The sequence below is a fragment of the Notamacropus eugenii genome, chromosome 5, assembly GCF_028372415.1.
Source record: "Notamacropus eugenii isolate mMacEug1 chromosome 5, mMacEug1.pri_v2, whole genome shotgun sequence".
Classification (NCBI taxonomy): domain Eukaryota; kingdom Metazoa; phylum Chordata; class Mammalia; order Diprotodontia; family Macropodidae; genus Notamacropus; species Notamacropus eugenii.
In genome coordinates this window covers 118,280,898-118,299,471 of record NC_092876.1, presented here as the reverse complement: position 1 = coordinate 118,299,471, position 18,574 = coordinate 118,280,898, and the positions used below count along the sequence as shown (strand labels likewise).

Below are 18,574 nucleotides of genomic sequence, written 5' to 3'. Positions count from 1 at the left end.
GGCCCAATAGTTTTGTTATTTTCAAACACGTAACTAAAACTTCCCTGGCATTGTTGTATGCCTCTATATAGAAAATCAGATATTTAGACTTTGGAAAGACCTTGGTGATCATTTAGCACCCACCCCTCTCATTTCATAAGTAAAGAATCAGAGGCTGAGAAGTTACATGACCTCCAATGGATCACACAGATACTCAGAGGTAAGGCTGGGTCTTGAAATTTTCCTTTACCTAAAATAACAACTATTACCCAAAGATTCAGGTTCCATGGTAACTGAAAGGAAGGGGGTGAAAAGAAAATTCTTTCTGCTAGAATCTGAGTTTTAAAATTATGAAGTTGGGCCAGCTAGGTGGCAGAGAGGATAGAATACTGGTCCTCAAGTCAGGAGGACTTGAGTTCAAATCTGTACTCACTTTCTAGCTATGCAATCCTGGGCAAGTCACTTAATCCCATTGCCTCCAAATACGTAAATAAAATAAAATTTTAGGCAATTTTTCTGAAGGATCACATGGGAAATTAAATGGTATAGTGAAGTCAGTGATAGAGCTAGAATCATAAAGTGCTGGTTTCAAATCCTGCCTGTGTGTGTGTGACTCTGGCCAAGACACGTTAAACTCATCCTGGGTTGTTGTGAGTATCAAATGAGACAATACTCAGAAAGGTTTTTACAAAACTTAAGGAGCTATATAAGTATTATTTAGAATTATTTGGGCGAGTAGGCTGTATAGTACATAGGGTGCTAAGCTTGGAGTTAAGAAGACCTCAGTTCAACCCTCCCTGAGACACTTACTGGCGGGGAATCTCGGCAAATCAACCTTGCTTAGCCTAAATTTCCTCATCAATAAAGGGAGGATAACACCAGCCTTTTTCTCATGAGGTTGCAGTAAGGATCAAATGAACTAATGTACATAAAATGCTTTACAATCTTTTAAGCATGACAGAAATGTTTGCTATTATCATAGGTGCATAAACATTTGGCAATCCTGGGTATCCAGAAGCTGTTCGCAACCCCATTACGTGACAAAATGTATTTACCTGTCCTAAATAGTTGAGGAGCAAGGCATTTTAGCTGTAAATTCAGATTACCTGAAAATTATCATCTAAATAATTCACAGATGACCAATTTTCAAAAAATTGAAATATAATAGAACATTCCAGACTAAAAATTCTGCCCAGAGACATCCCTAGTGAATGTGAGTTCGTAGGCCCAGGTAAGGCAGTAACTCAGCAGAGATCCAGCAATGAACTGGTGGACAGACAGAAACATAAATGCTAAGAAAAAAAGTTGAGATTGGTAGGCATAGAATTAAATCACAATACTTTCCCTCCGCTCGCCCACCCTAGCACTGTGACTACTGCCTGGAGTAAGGAAGGGGAGCTAGGTCCTCATTCCTAGTTCATTTACACCCTCCCCCTCTGGCCATGTTAAGTCTCTTGTCCTCGGCTGTTTGATTATCTATATTTAATTTATTTATTATATTATTACATATTATTAATATATTGTATTTACATAATTAAAAAAATAAATTTAACTATCTAAGAATGTTTTGCAACATGGAGAAAACAAAAGGAGATCGGTTAGGTCTGGACTGTAAGTGGCGAACATTTCTACTGATTTATTTCCATTGCAGTTAAGTGGTACAATGGGTAGAGTGCCAGGTCTGGAGTCAGGAAAACCTGAGTTTAAATCTAGCTTTAGACATTTATTAGCTAGGTAACCTTCGACAAGTCACTGAACCCTGTTTGCCTCAGTTTTCTCATCTGTAAAATGAGCTGGAGAAGGAAATGATAAACCACTCCAATATCTCTGCCAAGAAAACCCCAATTTGGGGGGATCGTGAAGAGACAAACATGACTGAATACTGATAGTTTCATCTTGTAAGATTAAGTTATTCTAACTAGCTGGAAGCTTTTTGGTTATGGGTTGCTACTCAGCCCTACCAGTTGCATGTAGTCTGTACATTTGACTAACATTGCCATGTATGCCTTTATCCAAGTCAATGATTATTAAAAAAAAAAAAAAAATTAAACAGTAAAAAAGTCAAGGGTGGATTCAATTCAATTCAGTTCAGTTCCACAGTCATTTATTGTCTTCTGTTTGTTAGGCATTCTGCATACAGAGATTAAAAATCAAACATTCTATGTCTTTAACTTACCTTCTATTGAAGGGAAAAAAATCTACACAGATATACACACATACATATACACATATATGTCTCTGTGGGTGTTGTGTATATGAAATCATACTAAGTAATCTGGTGTCAGAGAAGAGCACTGGCAACTCAAGAGGTAAAAGAAAGGTCTTCTATAGATTTCACCTGAGGCAGCTAGGTATTCTATGAGGCAGAGTTTGCATTATAGACACATGGAAAAGCCGGGGTAGAGGCATGGAGAAAGGAGAGAGAGTTTTGCGTATGAAGAATAACCAAAAGTCTGGGTTGGCTGGAGGGTAAAGTAATGGAGGAGGGTGTGGGTTGGATTCAGAGAAGGGATAATGAAAGACCAGTCTAGAAAGATAGGCTAAAGCTAGATTGTGAAATGTTTGGAATGAAAAAAAAAAGGAGTTGGTATCATGCCCTAGGGCAACTGTTTTCCAAGAGTGTTCTGTGGAGCTCAGGGGATCTAGAGATCAAAACCTTTTTCATAACATAATAGATGTTTTAATTTCTAATATTTTAAATATTAACCAATATAACTTGCATTTAAAAAAGTCCTATGGGAGGGGGTTCTCAATAATTAAGAGTGTAAAGAAATCCTTGGATTAAAAAGTTTGAAAAAATACCTCGATGATCAATTTTCAAAACACTGAATTATAATTTCAATTGTACTAGAGGGTATGGCAAGTCAGTGAAAATTGAGTAGGGGAGAGTCCTATTGAACCTCTCTTTATCTCCATTGAATTCTCTCACTGCCTTAAAATTTAAATGATGTGGCCAACTCAAGTTTCAGTTACTCCTGACAGATATTGCTGAATCCAGAATTATTGGGCTCAATTTCCTCTGCAGAAGGCTGGAATTGCAATGAGAGTGGTAATGCGGGGAGGTAGGAGCTCATCATTCAAGGCACTTGGAGGGCAATTAGAAGAACGGGTCAGATATTAGAGATGTTAACTATGGGAGGGTGATATCAAAATTGGAGAGATTCTACTTGGTTTCTATTTAACCAATCCTACTAAGATTTTATACTTTCTCAAAGAGTGAAAAAAAGAGGAAAAAGAGAGATGAAAAGAGAAAGAAGGGGGAAAGAAGGGAAAGAAAAAAAGACAAGAGAAGGAAAGAGAAGAGAGAGGGAGGGTGGGGAAACCAATCAATCAACAAACATTTATTAAGTGCCTACTACATGCCAGGCACTGTGCTAAACTCTAGGGATACAAAAAGAGGTAGTCCCTGTCCTCAAGGAGTTTCCAACTTAAAGCGAAGACAACAAGAAAATAAAAATGTTCAAACAAGCTGTATAGTGCATAAACAGGAAATAACTAAAGAGAAAAGGCATTAGAATCTTAATTCTAGTGCAGTTGGGAAAGATTTCCTTTAGAAGATGGGAATTTAAGTTGAGACTTAAAGGAAACCAGAGTAACCAGGAGGTGGAGATGATGGGGAAGAGCATTCCAGACATAGGGGACAGCCAATAAAAATGATAAAAAAGAGATGGAGTGTCTTGTTTGTGAAACAGCCAGGGGGTCAAAGATTATGTGCAGGGAGCAAAGTGTAAGACCTATCTAAATAAGGTAGGAGGAGGCTAGGTTATAAAGAGCTAGGAATGACAAATAGAAGATTCTGTGTTTGATCCTGGAGGCTCCGGAGAGACCCTGGCTGGAGGTGAGTTGGGGTGTGTGACATTGTCTGAGATCAACTTTAGCAAAATCCCCTCTGATAGCCAAGTGGAAGGTAAATTGGAGTGGGGAAAGACTTGAGGTGGGTAGACTCACCAGCAGGCTTTTTCACTAGTCCGGGTGAGGAGAGCTTGTACCAGGGTGGTGGCAGTGGCAGAGGTAAGAAGGAGACATATTCCAGAGATGTTGTAAAAGTAATTGGCAGGCCTTGGCAACCAATTGGATTTGGGAAGAGAAAGATAGTGAAGTATCTAAGATAATTCAGAAAGAAGAAATACAGAAGGAAAAGAAACCTGATTTAAATCAAAGAATAGTATGGCGAAAAGATTAGAACCAGGTGCAGTGCTTAATAACTGTGGTCTTGGACAAGTCAGTGCACCTTTGTGGGCCTGTTTTCTCATTTGAAAAATGAACTGAGCTCCATGGTGTGTTCAAACTACAGATTCTGTGACATTCTGTGTGTGTGTGTGGGGGGGGCGGGGGTGTAGGGATGTGTGGAGAGGAGAGAAAGGGAGGAGGGAGAGACTGAGACAGGAAGACAGAAGGGAAGAGGGAGAGGGAGAGAAAGAGAGAGGGAAAGAAAATGAAAGTATCTATTGAAAAAAAGGAATTTCTAAACTACCCTATGAGTACTAAAAAGGCGGCAATAATGATGTTAGTTATTTTAAAAGAAGTACTTCAAACAGTATCTAGACAGTAGGGATGATTCGAAAGCTAGAAGCAAATGGGAATTGAAAAATTTTCTCACACACTTAGAGAAACAAAAATTCTTTATGTCAGATAGACCAGCCGGCACACACAAAAATGTGTGTGTGAGTCTGTATGTGTATACATATTAATCACACACACACATATATAAATATGTTGTGGTTAATCTGTCTAAAGGCAATCTTCTGTTAACTGGAATACTGGAACGATGGAAAGAGCAGTGGATGTGGGGCCAGAGGACTTGAGTTGAAACGTTGGCAATGCTATTGGAAAGAGCAGTGGATGTGGGGCCAGAGGACTTGAGTTGAAATGTTGGCAATGTTATTTATTGCCTGTGTGATCTTCCACAAAACAATTTCTATTTCCTTTGGTTTCCTTGTCTGTAAAATAAGGTGATTAGAGTTGATGATCTCTGAAGGCTCCTTCATCTCTAAATCCTTTGAATCTGGGTTATTTATAACTGCCGTTTTGTGCAGTTACATTTTAATGTTTTGGAAAAAAACCTAAAGTTTTAGATTGTATCATTTAATTTAAATACTTGCATGCACCATCCTGCCTGGGATGTTGTTGGGATGTGCATTTTAACTGTGCTTTAGAGCACGAGTTTATACTGTTTCAGATATACGGGTTGGGGGGTGTAGGGTTGTTGGTAAATATTAAACAACCAGTTGCAAAAATACAGGAAACGCTTTTAAATTTAATCTGAATTATTAACATACTCTATAACTTTCTTAAAGTCTGTCCACAAAGTCATTAATCAAGCTGATTTGTACCATTTGGTGATTTCTGAGGTGTAAAAGCTCAAGCTGAAAATTTAACTATCATCTCTCGCCATTGGCTGTATACCATTGGCTGTCCTATTGAACCTCTCTTTATCTCCATTGAATTCTCTCAATGAGAGTTATTATTCAGTGTTAAAAATCTACTTGCCACCATCTCTAGTGTGCAACCATGGGTGTGCAGCCGAGATAGGCTCCACCAGGTACAGACTTGCTTGATGTAATCAGAACTTTCTAGGCAGGAGTGGTTAGGGTGTCAGAATGAATTAGCATGCACATTACAGAGGCAAAGTTCACTTTTGTGTAACTAAATTCCATTCAAATCTAAATTCAATAAGGGTAAATTCAGCACCAAACTAATCTCATACAGATGAGTCACTGGAAATACAAACCCACCACATTATTGAAGACCATAGATCAGCACTTTTTAAAGTGGGGTTGATTCTCTGACCTTTGAGAGTCCATAAGACTCTTTCAAGAGATCCCCAAGGCCTTTTCAGGGGTCCCTGAGGCCACTTCAGAGGGTCTGTGAGGTCAGAACTATTTTCATAATAATGATAGTGATAATAAAAAGATGATATTTGTTTAGTGAAATACTCCACTCTTTTCCTACTACATATGTGTAGCCTGAATTTTCTTTATATATTTTAACCAAAACAGTATCACAAATTACTAAATGCAAAAGATTCCCACTGTCTTCTATTAAGCCAGGAATTAAAATAAGATTCACAAAAATATATAAAATAATATCACTTTCCTCATTAAATTTCTCTTGAAAATAGTTTTCCAAGAAAGAATATTATTTATTTTAATATGCAATAGACTTTTATTGTTTTCTTAAATTAATATTTTGAAGATTTATCAATATTAATTTCTAGTATGGTAAACATTGATACATATGATGTATATAAACAAAAGCTCTTTGTAATTCTCAATATTTTTTCAGAGTGCAAAAGGGTCCTGAGACCAAAAAGTCTGCGAAATGCTGCTATGGCACTGTGACTTCACTGATACTGGGAACTCCCAAGTGAGAAAATTCCCTTAACCAGTTCAGGTCAGCACCTTATCTGCACCTTATTTTCTTAGAGGTCAAATGAGAGAATATTAGTAAAAGTGCTTAACAGAGTGCCTGACATACAGCAGGTGCTTAACAAATGTCCTTCCTCCCTCCCTTCTTCCTTCCTCCCCCCCCTTATTTTCTCCCTGTCTCTTTTCCTTCCTTCCTCCCTCCCTTCCTCTTTTCCTTCCATCCCTTCCTTCCTTCTTTCCTTCCTTCCTTTCCCCCCTCTCTCTTACCTTCTCCCTGTCTCCCTTCCTTCCCTCCCTCCATTCCTTCCTTCCTTCCTTCCTTCCTTCCTTCCTTCCTTCCTTCCTTCCTTCCTTCCTTCCTTCCTTCCTTCCTTCCTTCCTTCCTTCCTTCCTTCCTTCCTTCCTTCCTTCCTTCCTTCCATCCTGTGTGTGTTTGTATTAGCAGCTCTTTATTGAGTCGCCAAAATTCAAAGCTAAGTGCATTTGGCATCCATACAATTTGAGGAGTTACATTAGTGTGTCCAAAGATCTAACACAACCCCATGTGAAGTAATTACCAATATCAAATTAAATAGAGTATGCATTGGAAAGATTCTAACTAGTATAAGTAATAATGATAATAGCTAATATTTACCTAGCCTTTATTATGTGCTGAACACTGTTTTAAATGTTTTAAAAAAGAGAGGCATCGTAATGATAAGATCTCTTCCTACTGCAGCACACTTTAAGGATGCCCACTCTATCTGTCCCACTCCATGCCTGTGACCCATAATGACCACGGAAGATGGCATTCTTTGAAGAGTCATTTGCTCATCAAGAGCCATCTACAAGCACTAGACACACACTGACACGGTTGAAATATGAGTAGCTCAGTGATGGCATGCACACACCCATCCACAACAGGACAAATTTCCGTGCCACATGGAAGCGTACATCTCTTTTTACCTTTGCCGAATACATGTCTGAACATGATGAGGCACTAGAAAAGTATGCCATGAGGATGTGACCAATTCTAATCCATCCTTCATTCAGTTACCAAAAGGATTTTCCTAAAATATAGATTTATATTGCCTCTCCTCATCCTCCTAGCTAACAAACTTGATGGTTTTCTCTTACCTTCAGGATCAAATATAAAATCCATTGTTTTAAAAGTTTTCATAATGTGACCTTCAGATCTTCCGAGACTTTACTCACCTCCACACATACTGTGATCTAGTTACAGAGGCTTATTTGCTGTTTCTAGAACATAACACTCTCCCATCTCCTATTTCCGTGCCTTTGCATTGGCTGTCTCCCATTCCTGGAATGCTTTCCCTCCTCACCTCCTATACTTAGTTTCCCTAGCTTTTTTCAGGTTTCAGTTTAAATCCTACCTTCTGAGGAGGCCTTTCCTGGCACTTCCCCCTTTCCCAGTTGCTAGTCAGTTCTTCCCCTCTAAGATTACTTTTTGTCTACTCTATATATCTTGTGTGCACCTAATTTTTATTTTTTTATTGTTTTTAAATATGTTGACTCCCCCATTACAATGTGAGCTTTCTGGGGGTTGTGGTTGAGTCATTTCCTCTGTGTCCAACTCTCATGATTCTTTGTGATCTCATTTGGGTTTATTTTGGCAAAGATATTGGAGTGGTTCCTTCTCCAGCTCATTTTACAGAGGAGGAAACTGAGACAAACAAGGTTAAAGGACTTGCCCAGGGTCACACAGCTAGTATGTATCATGAAGTAGTAAAATGAGTCTTCCTGATTCCAAGGCCAGCGCTCTATCCACTGAGTCACCTAGCTGCCCTCTCAGGAGGTAGGGACTGTTTTACCCTTCCTTGTATAACTATTATAAAGCCTGGTATAAAGTAAGTGATTAATAAATACTTTCTGAAGGAGTTATTGATTAACCCCCACAACCTCTGAAATAAACTAGAAGAGTGAGCCAATTGAAATAAGTGTGAATTCTCTCAGTAAAGTGGGGAAAATTAATCTTTGACTCTAAGGCTGGGGGCCCAAGACTAAAGAAATCTGATGTCAGAACATATAAAGTTATATCTGCATCAAGACCCATGAGAGCCATTGAGAGTTTGGAGAGGGGAAAGAAGGCAAAGAGGTTAGATTATAAAAGGAGAACTCACAAAGAATGGGAGTCCCTATTCCTCTTTAGTATGGAAAACCAAGTTTCTGCCAATAAACTGGGGTTTGTTAACTAATAAAATGCTTCGACTTTGCTTTATAAGGCTCTCTTTCATAGGAATAAAAGAAGAGGATTCTGAGCTAAAAGGAGACCTTAGAAGTCATTTTATCTAATCCCCACACTTTATAGAGGAAGATCTTAAGACCCAGAGAAGTCAAGTAACTTGCCTGTGGTTATACCACACAGCCAGGATTCAAATCCAAGACCTTTTATTCTAAATCCAATTCTCCCTACCCTTCTATCCTTCTATGAAAAAAAATTAAAACCCTGTAGCAAATATTGTAGTCAAGCAAACCATATTCCCTCATTCCTTTTTGTTGAAACCACAACCCAAGTGATTCTACTAGCCTCATGTGATTCAAATAATGAACTTTCATTATATACCTACCACATATATGCCTTCACAAAGGAAGGAAAAAACAAGCTATACATAATAGAGATTTGCAGTTTTATGTACAAGCCTCATATTCTGTTCAACTTTGTAGAAGGAAATACTTTTTCATTTTTGTGTGGTATTACAGTTCAACATTAAAAAAATAAAGTAATGGTGAGTGGAAGACCAAATCAATCAGTCCTTTGAGAGCCTGATACCCAGAGGGAGGCATTACTATGGCATCAAGCTGTTGACCATGAAAGGCTAACAGACCAGTGATCACATTCAAGGTTCTCATATGGGTGCAAAACGTGGACCTACCACACAAATGTCTCATCCAGCTTGCTGAGTAGTTCCATCCAAATGGAGTCCAAGCCATCCTTCACATCAAGTGAAAAGACAGGATCACCCACAATACAACAGCATTGAAAAGATATTCATCAAAATGGCAGCTTCTCTGGGTTGAGCATAGGTAGTGGTTATGAAGAGCTGAGATGGGATAACTTGGAAAGGGCAAGGTGGAAAGTTCCCTGAAGTGAAACTAGAAGAACCATAAGTCATGTCTTTCAACATCTGATTTGGGAGCAAAGGTTAGGACAATGAAAAAGGACAGACATCAGGTGTAAGAGTCATTCTAGAAGCAAGGCTTTGAGGACACCAAGCTTGGAATTGGAAGCTCCACCAGGATTAGCTTTATCCACAATTGTGGTAGCTAACAATTAAGGTTCTGTTTTTTTGTTAACAGTAAAATCTTTGAGGACAGGAATTATTTAGTTTTTGTTTTTGTAGTCCCAGAATTAAGAACTATGGCTAGCATAAAAGGGATCTTTAGTAAATTCTTCCTGAATTAAACTATTTATTTGTTAAATGCAATTCATTTGAACTAGTGTTCATGGTGACTTTTAAAAATTATACCTTCTCCCAGAGTTGGAACTGAGGGAAGGCAAGCTAGATACCTAGACAGCAAGATAGGAATAGGATGCTTACGAAGCAGGATAGTATAACGAAGGGAGTTTTCTTCAAATTAAATTTATTTCAACCAATACAAATCTATTTTTCTCTCCCCCATTGAAAAACAAAAACAAACATGAAAATAAAATACTTGCAGGAAATATGGATAATTAAACAAAATGAACTCCTGCATTGGCCTTGTCCAAAAAAAATACGTCTCCTTCTGCTCCTTGAAATCCCTGCTCCTCACTTCTCTTCCAGGAGATGGGGAATTACCTTGGCTGGTAAGTATGTTGATTGGAGTTCTTAAGTCTATCAAAGTCTTTACAAGGCTGTTGTTATTATATAAATTATGTTCTGCTCACTTCTTTCTGCATCAGTTCATAAAAATATTTTCAGGTTTCTTTGAAATCATCCCATTCATCATTTCTTGTGGCACATCATTTCCTATGATGTTCCATATTATTCATAAACCACACTTTGTTCAGCCATCCCCCAACTAATACCCCCCAAACAAAGGGCATTTCACAATAATACTTTTTGCAAGTGAATATATTTTAATGTTTTATATTGTATTTTATTGCCAGAAAATTTTGTTTTTAGTAATGTGGAAGTATTTATTTAATAACAAGATTCATTGCATATATTATTGTGAAGTCTAAAAGCCTCTTGTGGGCAGTAATACAGGAGCATGATTTTCAAACAGAGGCATGATTTTCTGACCCAAAACACTTAGATCATCAAATGACTTGTCCTGGGTTTGTCTACAATTTCTTTAAATCCTAATTTTCCTTTAAGACCCATTTTCACCCCTTCCTCTGGGAATCTTTCCTCAACTAAATCAGTCCTCAATATTAGGCCATTTTTCTGTACCCCTGTATTGTTGTCTCATTCACTTAACATTTAGTATATATTACCATGTATTGTGAGTGATCTTTTTAGGTTATAGTCCTGGTTACCTCACCTGACTTCAAACCACTATACAAGGCAGATTGCTTCATGCCCTTACGCCATTTGTTAATGTTGATGCTTACAAAAATCTACAGCTATAGCTGACAGCATCACTTAATGAATTTTATTATTAAATTACTCTATTAAATATAAAGCATAGTGATAAAATATATTGGTGTTCTGTGATGTATTTCTTGAAATGTTGGCTATATAAGTAAATTCTGTATATCAGAGTCCACTTTCCCCATGAGTTCCCATTTAAAAACTGAAAATGTGTTCTAATTTTCCAATCATCAAGATATAATGAAAATCACATTGCAGAAATCAGCAAAGCTTGAAAAAGCTTATTTGAAGAAATTTGAGTTTGATGATAAATTATTGACAAAAATACTCAATATAAAAACATACACTAAAATAATTATAGCAGTGCTTCTTGTAGCAAGAAAGAACTGGAAACAAAATAGATGCCCAATGATTGGAGAATGGCTACACAAATTGTGGTACGTAAATGTAGTGGAATATTACTGTGCCATAAGAAATAAAAATGTTTGATGAATAAAGAGGAGGATGGAAAGACTTGTATAAATTGATGCAGAGTGAATCAGGTAGTGCCAAAAAAGAACTTCACCCAGGAAATATAGTAAGCACAACAATATAAATTGAAAGAAAAAACAACCACTGAAAAACAACTGAAAATGAACGTTACAGAATTACAAGGCACTAGCCCAACCCCAAAGAAGGAATATGAGAAAACATCTCCTCCCACCCTTCTGAAAGGGTGAGAAGTTCATAGGTGTGATTGCATATGCTTTCAGTGGCAAAGAAGAGGAGAACCCATTAGATGGGGAGTGCCTGAATATGTTATGATGCATGAATGCAATAGAATACAACTGTGGTATTAAAAATGATGATGAAAGGGACAATTCAGAGAAATCTGAGAAGACATATGACCTGATCCAGAGAAACAAGGAGAACCATGAGAATACGTAATTACAACAATACTGTAAGGACGAACAGCTTTGAAAGATTTAACAATTAATGAAATGACCAACCATAATTCTAGAAGATTTTATCTGCCTCCTCAGTGAGAGATGATGAACTTAGGGTAAAGACAAAAACATAATTTTTTGAAATGGTTGAAACAGAAATTTGTTTTACTTAAATATATATGTATATATATAAAATTCATATAAATATATTTATACATATACATACATGGTATATATGTATGTGATAATTATATGGTTATATATGTCTGTAGAGACATATATGATATATGTATGTGTGTGTGTATATATATATATATATAAATATATAAACCACACACATATTTTTTAAGTGGGAAGGAATGGAGAGGGAGAGAAATAGATTTTTGTTCATTCCAAAAAATTTAATTAAAAAAAGACTGAATGAGTACACACTCATTCAAGACTGACATTCAAATAAAGTTTTCAACAATGTTAATTGGATACATTTAATTACATCATTCTTGTCTTGTTTGAGAATTTTACACAAATAATCTAAATTAATGACTGTAGTTAACATTACTTTACATAAGCATGAGAACTTTTTATCTTTAGCTTTTCTTTTCTCTTATTCTGTTCTTTTAGTAAGAAGGACACTTTCCCTTGAAGAAAAGCAAACATTTATGAATTACCTATTTTATATAGATCGCTCTCCTGTGATGCAAAGTGTAGATAAGGCACAGATTATGATCTCATGGATAAATTCTAGTTAGGAGAGAAGACATGAACATAGATAACTATAATGTATACTATGATGAGTTTATTAGAAAAATGTAAAATAAATTCCAATGGGATGTCTGGAGGGCAAAGTCATTACTGAGTGACCAGGGAATCTGAGGTTTCTTGGAAAGGTTGGCATTTAAATTGGGTTTTAATTGATGGACAGGTATCACTCCTATGCCCCATTGTGGCACAGAAATGTATCTTGAAGGTTATGCCAGTGGGAGTGGGAGTTGAGGCAAATTCTGGAAGTCTATAACCAGAGTAGAAAAACTTCAAGTGTGGGTCTGAAGAAAAATTCAATCCAGTGTCTAAAGATCAGCCTAGATAAGTGCTGAAAAGCTCATCACCAAAAATTTATTCAGAGACAAATCTTTGGCCCTAGTGACCCATGAAACAGAGAAGTCAATATTCAAGGAAGTGTGATTATATCAGTATGAGAACTTCTCCCATGAAGTAGATCCCACCTCACCTTTGTAGATGAATCTTAGGAAATTGTCTGAGGCTTAGAAAGGTTAAGTCACTTGACTTTGGTCACACAACTAGAGAGTATCAGAGGTATGGTTTGAAACTTGGTCTAACCGATTCTAAGGCCACCCCAATGTTTACTGTGCCATGCTACTTCTCAGGTAATGTCCTGTAAGGTCCATTACTTGGGCTCTCCTTCTCCACTTTGGAAAATCATTAAGAATTGTGAAAAGACTAGTTGACAAGTTAGGCATAGTGAAAAGTACAATGAACTTGGAACCAGAGGGTCTACTATTTCTCAGCTCTATAACTTCCGGCAATTCCTTTCCCTCTCAAGTCTTCAGTTTCTTCATCAGCAAAGTAGGGAAAGCAATGCCTATAGTACCCCAATCTCAAAGGGTTGTCATGAGGAAACTACTTTGCAAAGCTTAAAGAAGTAATTGGAATGATCTATTATTCATTTTCATCTGATTTAGTCTGTGGAAGGATAGAGGGAATTCAGAAAGACAGAGAATAGGGACACAGTGAAACTCACTCCAATCTTCCCCTTAGAACCTTCTCTGTAAAAAATAGAACTTGGTTTGCTCACCTGATTCCATCATAGGGTTACATTCCAATAAGAGTAACCCCAACACTTGTAAGACAGGGAAGCAAATCCAAATATCATTCTGAAAAAAGCTCCAGTACCAGATTATCCCATTTGGGACTCTGGTAGATATGGCTAATTTTCACTGCCCACAGTTCTGCAGTATTTCATTTCTTTTTGCCTCATGAAAGCATTTCATCTTATCCTGGGTAGATTTGTGAGATATCATCTAGTCTGTTCTTTTGTACAGGTGAGCAAATCATGTGAGTACAAGAGAGGCAATGTCACAGTAAGTCTTCTATCCTAAGAGTCTGGTATCTTATGTATCATCACCAATATGTGACATGATGAATAATGACCTTGGCTAAATTAATCTACTTGCTAATCCACTTCTCCCTAAAGCAATATCTACTTTTAAGAGTATTGTCATAATTTTAACTGGATTTTGCACGACTCCAGTTTCTATGAGCCTCTTTATTAAAGCAAATTAAAGTTCAGAGAAAGGGATTCTAAATGCCTGTCTAATTCCAGTGATCTTTAAGGCAAGTTTAAATGGAGAAGGATGGGACACAGTGTGATATGCTTCAGTTGAAGTCAGGAAGACCTAGGTTGGAATCTTACTTTAGACACATACAATCACTGGACACATGGGTAAGACATGATGTCTCTAGTTTGAGGAGTTTCTTCAACTGTAAATTGAGTGGTTGGATTCCCTTCCACCTCTACATCTATGATCATATTGATTAGATAACCTATCGATTGTCTAAAACATTTGATTTATCATTTACTCTGATTTACCTGGTAAGACTACATTTACAAATGTAAGGGAGACATAGTAGACAGTTAGATTTGGTATAAGAAGCTGCAAGTTTGTGCCTGGCCACACCTTGCTGTAGCTCAGTGCTTTTGGGTCAGGAGCCCAACCTTTGTGAATCTTTGCTTCCTTGTTTGTGAAGATAATGTCCTCCTGTACTACCTGACAGGGCCGATAAAAATGTGCAGATAAAAATGAGATAATACTACATTAAGAACTCCATAAACCCTAATATTCAATATGAATACACCCTACAATTCTCTTGAAATCCCACCAGAAATGGTCCTAGAAAAATCTGTGAGAGAAAGAGAGTTGGTGGTGGCACCAGCCTTACCTCTCTGGGCTCTTTTCTTCTCAATCATTTCAAGACATTAGTGCCCCTTGTATTTTCTTCCCCATTCAAACATCTAAGCACAGTCAATTTATGCCTGATTGTAGATTTAAGTCCCAATGTTCCCTCTCAAATTCCAAAATTAAAGACTTTTTTTTCCCCTATGGAAAATGTTTTAGGCAACCTTGAATAGTTAGCATAGATATTTTGGGGGTGTGTGGTGGGGGGGAGGGAAGGGTTCCTAGAAGCCCAACTGGTTAGAGCAGCCTGAAGCTTCACCCAATCATATCTATATCCTGTAGGTTCAGAAGCTCATTGGCTTCCTAGATTGAAGAATTTGTTAATGCCTTGTAAAGCATTTTTGAAAAAAAAAGGTTTATTAATGTTTTCAACATGTTTTTATTTACTTTTAAGATTCTACAACTATATATGAGTCACAGAGCAGGAAATGCACAATACAGAGAAGTCCAGGATATCAATGAAACATGCCAGCCCCACCCTGTGATACATGTACAGTGCTATGCATATCAAGAGTCATTTCTATTTGTACAAGACCATCAAAGCATGTCAAGCAATCCACACAAAAAGCAAGAAGGGAAAGAGTAATACAACCAGATTGGGACATAGTGTTTGGAAAGCAGTTGGGATGACAGTCCCCCATAGAAGTCACAGAAAGAGCCTAGCTCTGGAAGGCAAAGTGCCTTGCAGCAGTAATTCAGGCAAACAGGCAGATACGCCAGGCTGAGGAGGATTACTGAGGGATACCTGGGTTGGGTGGGGGAGCAGGCTAGCATCTACATATAAGCTGCGTAGAATCATTCCAACTGGGACTCCCAATAAGAGTCCAGGGGAGGGGAAGAGGTAAAGTACAGGGGAGGGGGAGCGGGGGCAGGGAGCCACTCTCAAAGGAGATAGAGGTTTCTAGGGGTACAAACATCATTCTGAGACAACTAAGTTGTTTCACACAGGCCAAAGAGTCCCCATGCTTTCTTGGTTCAACTACTACAAATTCTCTAGCAAGAGTCCTTAACATTTTTGTGCATTATAAACACTTTTTAGCAGTCTAGTAATGCCTAATGGACCCTTTCTCATAATAATATTTTTAAATGCATGAAATAAAACACAAGATTACAATGGAAACCAATTATATTGAAACAGTTTTCAAAATATGTTTTAAGTAAAAATTCACAGACTCTAAATCAAGAACTTGTTTTCTAGAATCTTTGCTTCTGGGGACAGAGCAAGAGAAACAGAGACCTGGGCATTTAATACTGAAAACTAGCTACTCAGATTCAATTGCTATTATAAGTACTCGCTATGTGCCATATTGCTTAATTCCAAATCAGCTTTGAGTTGACTTATCATTATTACTACTGTTTTTTGCTTGTTTTAATTTAAATTGTTTCTCTGTGCTGAAAACAAGAGAGCTGCCCTCTTCCTTGACTAAAAACAGTATTTTCTAATAAGCCCAGGATGTGGGGTAGTGATTATCTCATGAAAGAGAACACAGGGGAAGCAATACATATAGTGGAGAGGGGACCAGAGTCCAGCTCTGCCACTAACTCTTTCTTGACAATGACAAGTCCATATCTCCTCTCTGAGCCTCAGTTTCCTGTTCTGTAAAATGGGAGAGGAGTTGAGCCACAACAACCTTTTAGAGTGCTTTTAAATTTTACAAAATCCTTTCCTCACAACAACCCTGTGAGGTAGGCAGAGGGTATTAATGGAGTTGTAGAACTTGGAGGTAAAAGGGGCCTTAGAGATCACATAGTCAAATCTATCTCTTTTTATTGAAGAAACCGAGGCCAAGGTTGGTAAAAATGACTTGCCCATGGTTGTTTAGTCATACTAACAGAAAGTGTCATAGGTTGGATTCTTTGACTCTGAGTGTGAAACAGAGACAGGTCAAAAGGTTCTTAACTTTTTTTATGTGTCATGGGCCCAAATAATGTTGTTAAATGAATTAAATAAAATTACTGATATTGAAAGACGGATTTTTTGTGTGTTTGTGATCCCATCCAAGTTCAAGAATCCCAATGAAATTCATCTCCAAGAACCTCTGGTGTTCCATGGATCCTAGGTTAAGAGCTTCTGGGCAAGGTGATCTCTAAGGTGCCTTCTGATCTTAAAATTCCATTATTGTAAGCAATTTGCCAAGAAGAGACTTGGGGATATGTCTCTCACCTCTTACATACTACAAAACCCCTGATTTGGATGACTTGAAGGAAACATGAAGTTGAAGTAGCAAAATAAATACGGTCATCCAGCACTAGTTAGTTAATACTCTAGTTGAAGCAAGCTAAACCAAGTTATATCCACGAACACATTTTCTTTGCAAAAAAATTCACTTTCAATTCATGTCATACAGCTCCATTTACCTTCTTTCACTTATATTTTCCAACACTTTATAATGACACAAACTTTTATTTGTCATAACCAGTCATAACCAAGTCATGATCAGTACCCTAACAGGGACCACTTTGGAGTCTCATAGAAGTATGTGAGCCAAATGGCCTTTCTATGGATCAGTCATTATTCACAAGAGAGATGGGCCATGGAAAACAACTCCCTCTTCCTTCATCTCTCCTCACAAAAAACCAACCAAACAAAAATACCAAGAAAAAAAGCCCACGGTATCAAGGCAATGATTTCTAAAGAGCTATAATTTGGGGGATGTCTCCATGAAATATGTCAGAACTTCTCAAAGCACCTCTTTGAGCACCTCTTTCTTGGGGGAAGAATCTCCCCAAAGATGAACATTACACCAAGGAGATAGAATTACTTAAAAATCTTCCTCTCATCTGTTTGCACTACTTTTCTGTATTATTTTAAAGATTCAAAGCCTAAGAATTTCAATAATATCATTTCCAACTAAGAGCTATTATCTCCATATGGCATTTTCATATCATTTGTTTTAATTTTATTAATCTTTCATAACAAAGTGAAAATGACTAAGCTATTAGCAACATAGTTTAACAATCTGCTTAAAGTACATTAAAGATAATTTTTCATACTTTTTCATTTTTTAAAATAACCAATGACTTTTAAAAAATTTCTTCTTTCCTCCAATCTTGACTCCAGCCCTCCTTTCCCATTATCTGGGAAATGACTTATCTGCTTTCTGCACTAAACTTATTGGATTTTCCCAATTCAATGCCTCAGGCAAACACATTTTTGGCTAAAAAAAAGAAAAATTCTTGTAGAGCAAAGAGCACTGGTACCACAGTACTCAAGGAGAGAAGATATGGAGACAAATGGGGGTCATTAACTTCCCATCACAGTTGAGATGTTGCTACAACAGACGGGCTCTGGGGCGATTATCAGCATTCCTTGCCCAGATTACACAGAGGTGTATCGAGATAATCTTCTGAAAAGCAGCCGGCCAAATTTGCAAGGGCGACATACATATATATTTTTTTTAACCTCAGGCGTTCTGAGGTTCTGTGTAGGCCCTTCGATTAATAAGGGGCTCTCTATGTGTCAGGGGGCCCAGCAAATTAAGGCCCCAGAGAAGCTGTAGGCTTCAGGATTCTTGCTCCCTTCTTTCCCCTGCTGTGCCTACCTAATACACACAAAAGATAACTTTATAGCCACATTGGAACCAACATGACATGTTAATTAAAGTACTGTCATCTGGGGTCTATAACAAGCACCTCATGCTAGGAAAAGAAAATGAAAAGCAAGGCTCAACGGATATGATACCTCAGCAGCAAAAAATACTTAGGATTAAGCGAGGATTCCATATGTAATTTAACTGCAGCACAGCCAACATTCTCCCCACACCAACTAAGTGTGGAAATTCCATTTCCATTAGTTATATTTGCTATTC

General features: G+C 37.6%; 1 protein-coding gene and 1 long non-coding RNA gene across 16 annotated transcripts in view; one reads left to right on the top strand and one right to left on the bottom strand.

The window, feature by feature from the left end:
• The window catches only part of DLG2 (discs large MAGUK scaffold protein 2), a 1,590,913-nt gene that overhangs the window by 204,078 nt on the left and 1,368,261 nt on the right, over positions 1 to 18,574 (bottom strand). The window contains exon 14 of one of the 15 annotated variants that reach the window (XM_072610686.1): positions 15,104 to 18,307. The exons of the other annotated variants lie outside the window; for them this stretch is intronic. Coding sequence (XP_072466787.1) covers positions 18,304 to 18,307 — 4 coding nt within the window. The 3' untranslated portion in view covers positions 15,104 to 18,303. Of the gene's footprint in view, positions 1 to 15,103; positions 18,308 to 18,574 lie in introns of those variants that run through there. 15 annotated transcript variants of the gene reach the window in all.
• Positions 3,752 to 18,574, top strand: part of LOC140505081 (uncharacterized) — a 60,443-nt gene continuing 45,620 nt past the window's right edge. Inside the window, exons 1-2 of the long non-coding RNA XR_011967345.1 lie at positions 3,752 to 3,817; positions 6,265 to 6,372. This is a non-coding gene — a long non-coding RNA (uncharacterized lncRNA). The remainder of the gene's footprint in view (positions 3,818 to 6,264; positions 6,373 to 18,574) is intronic.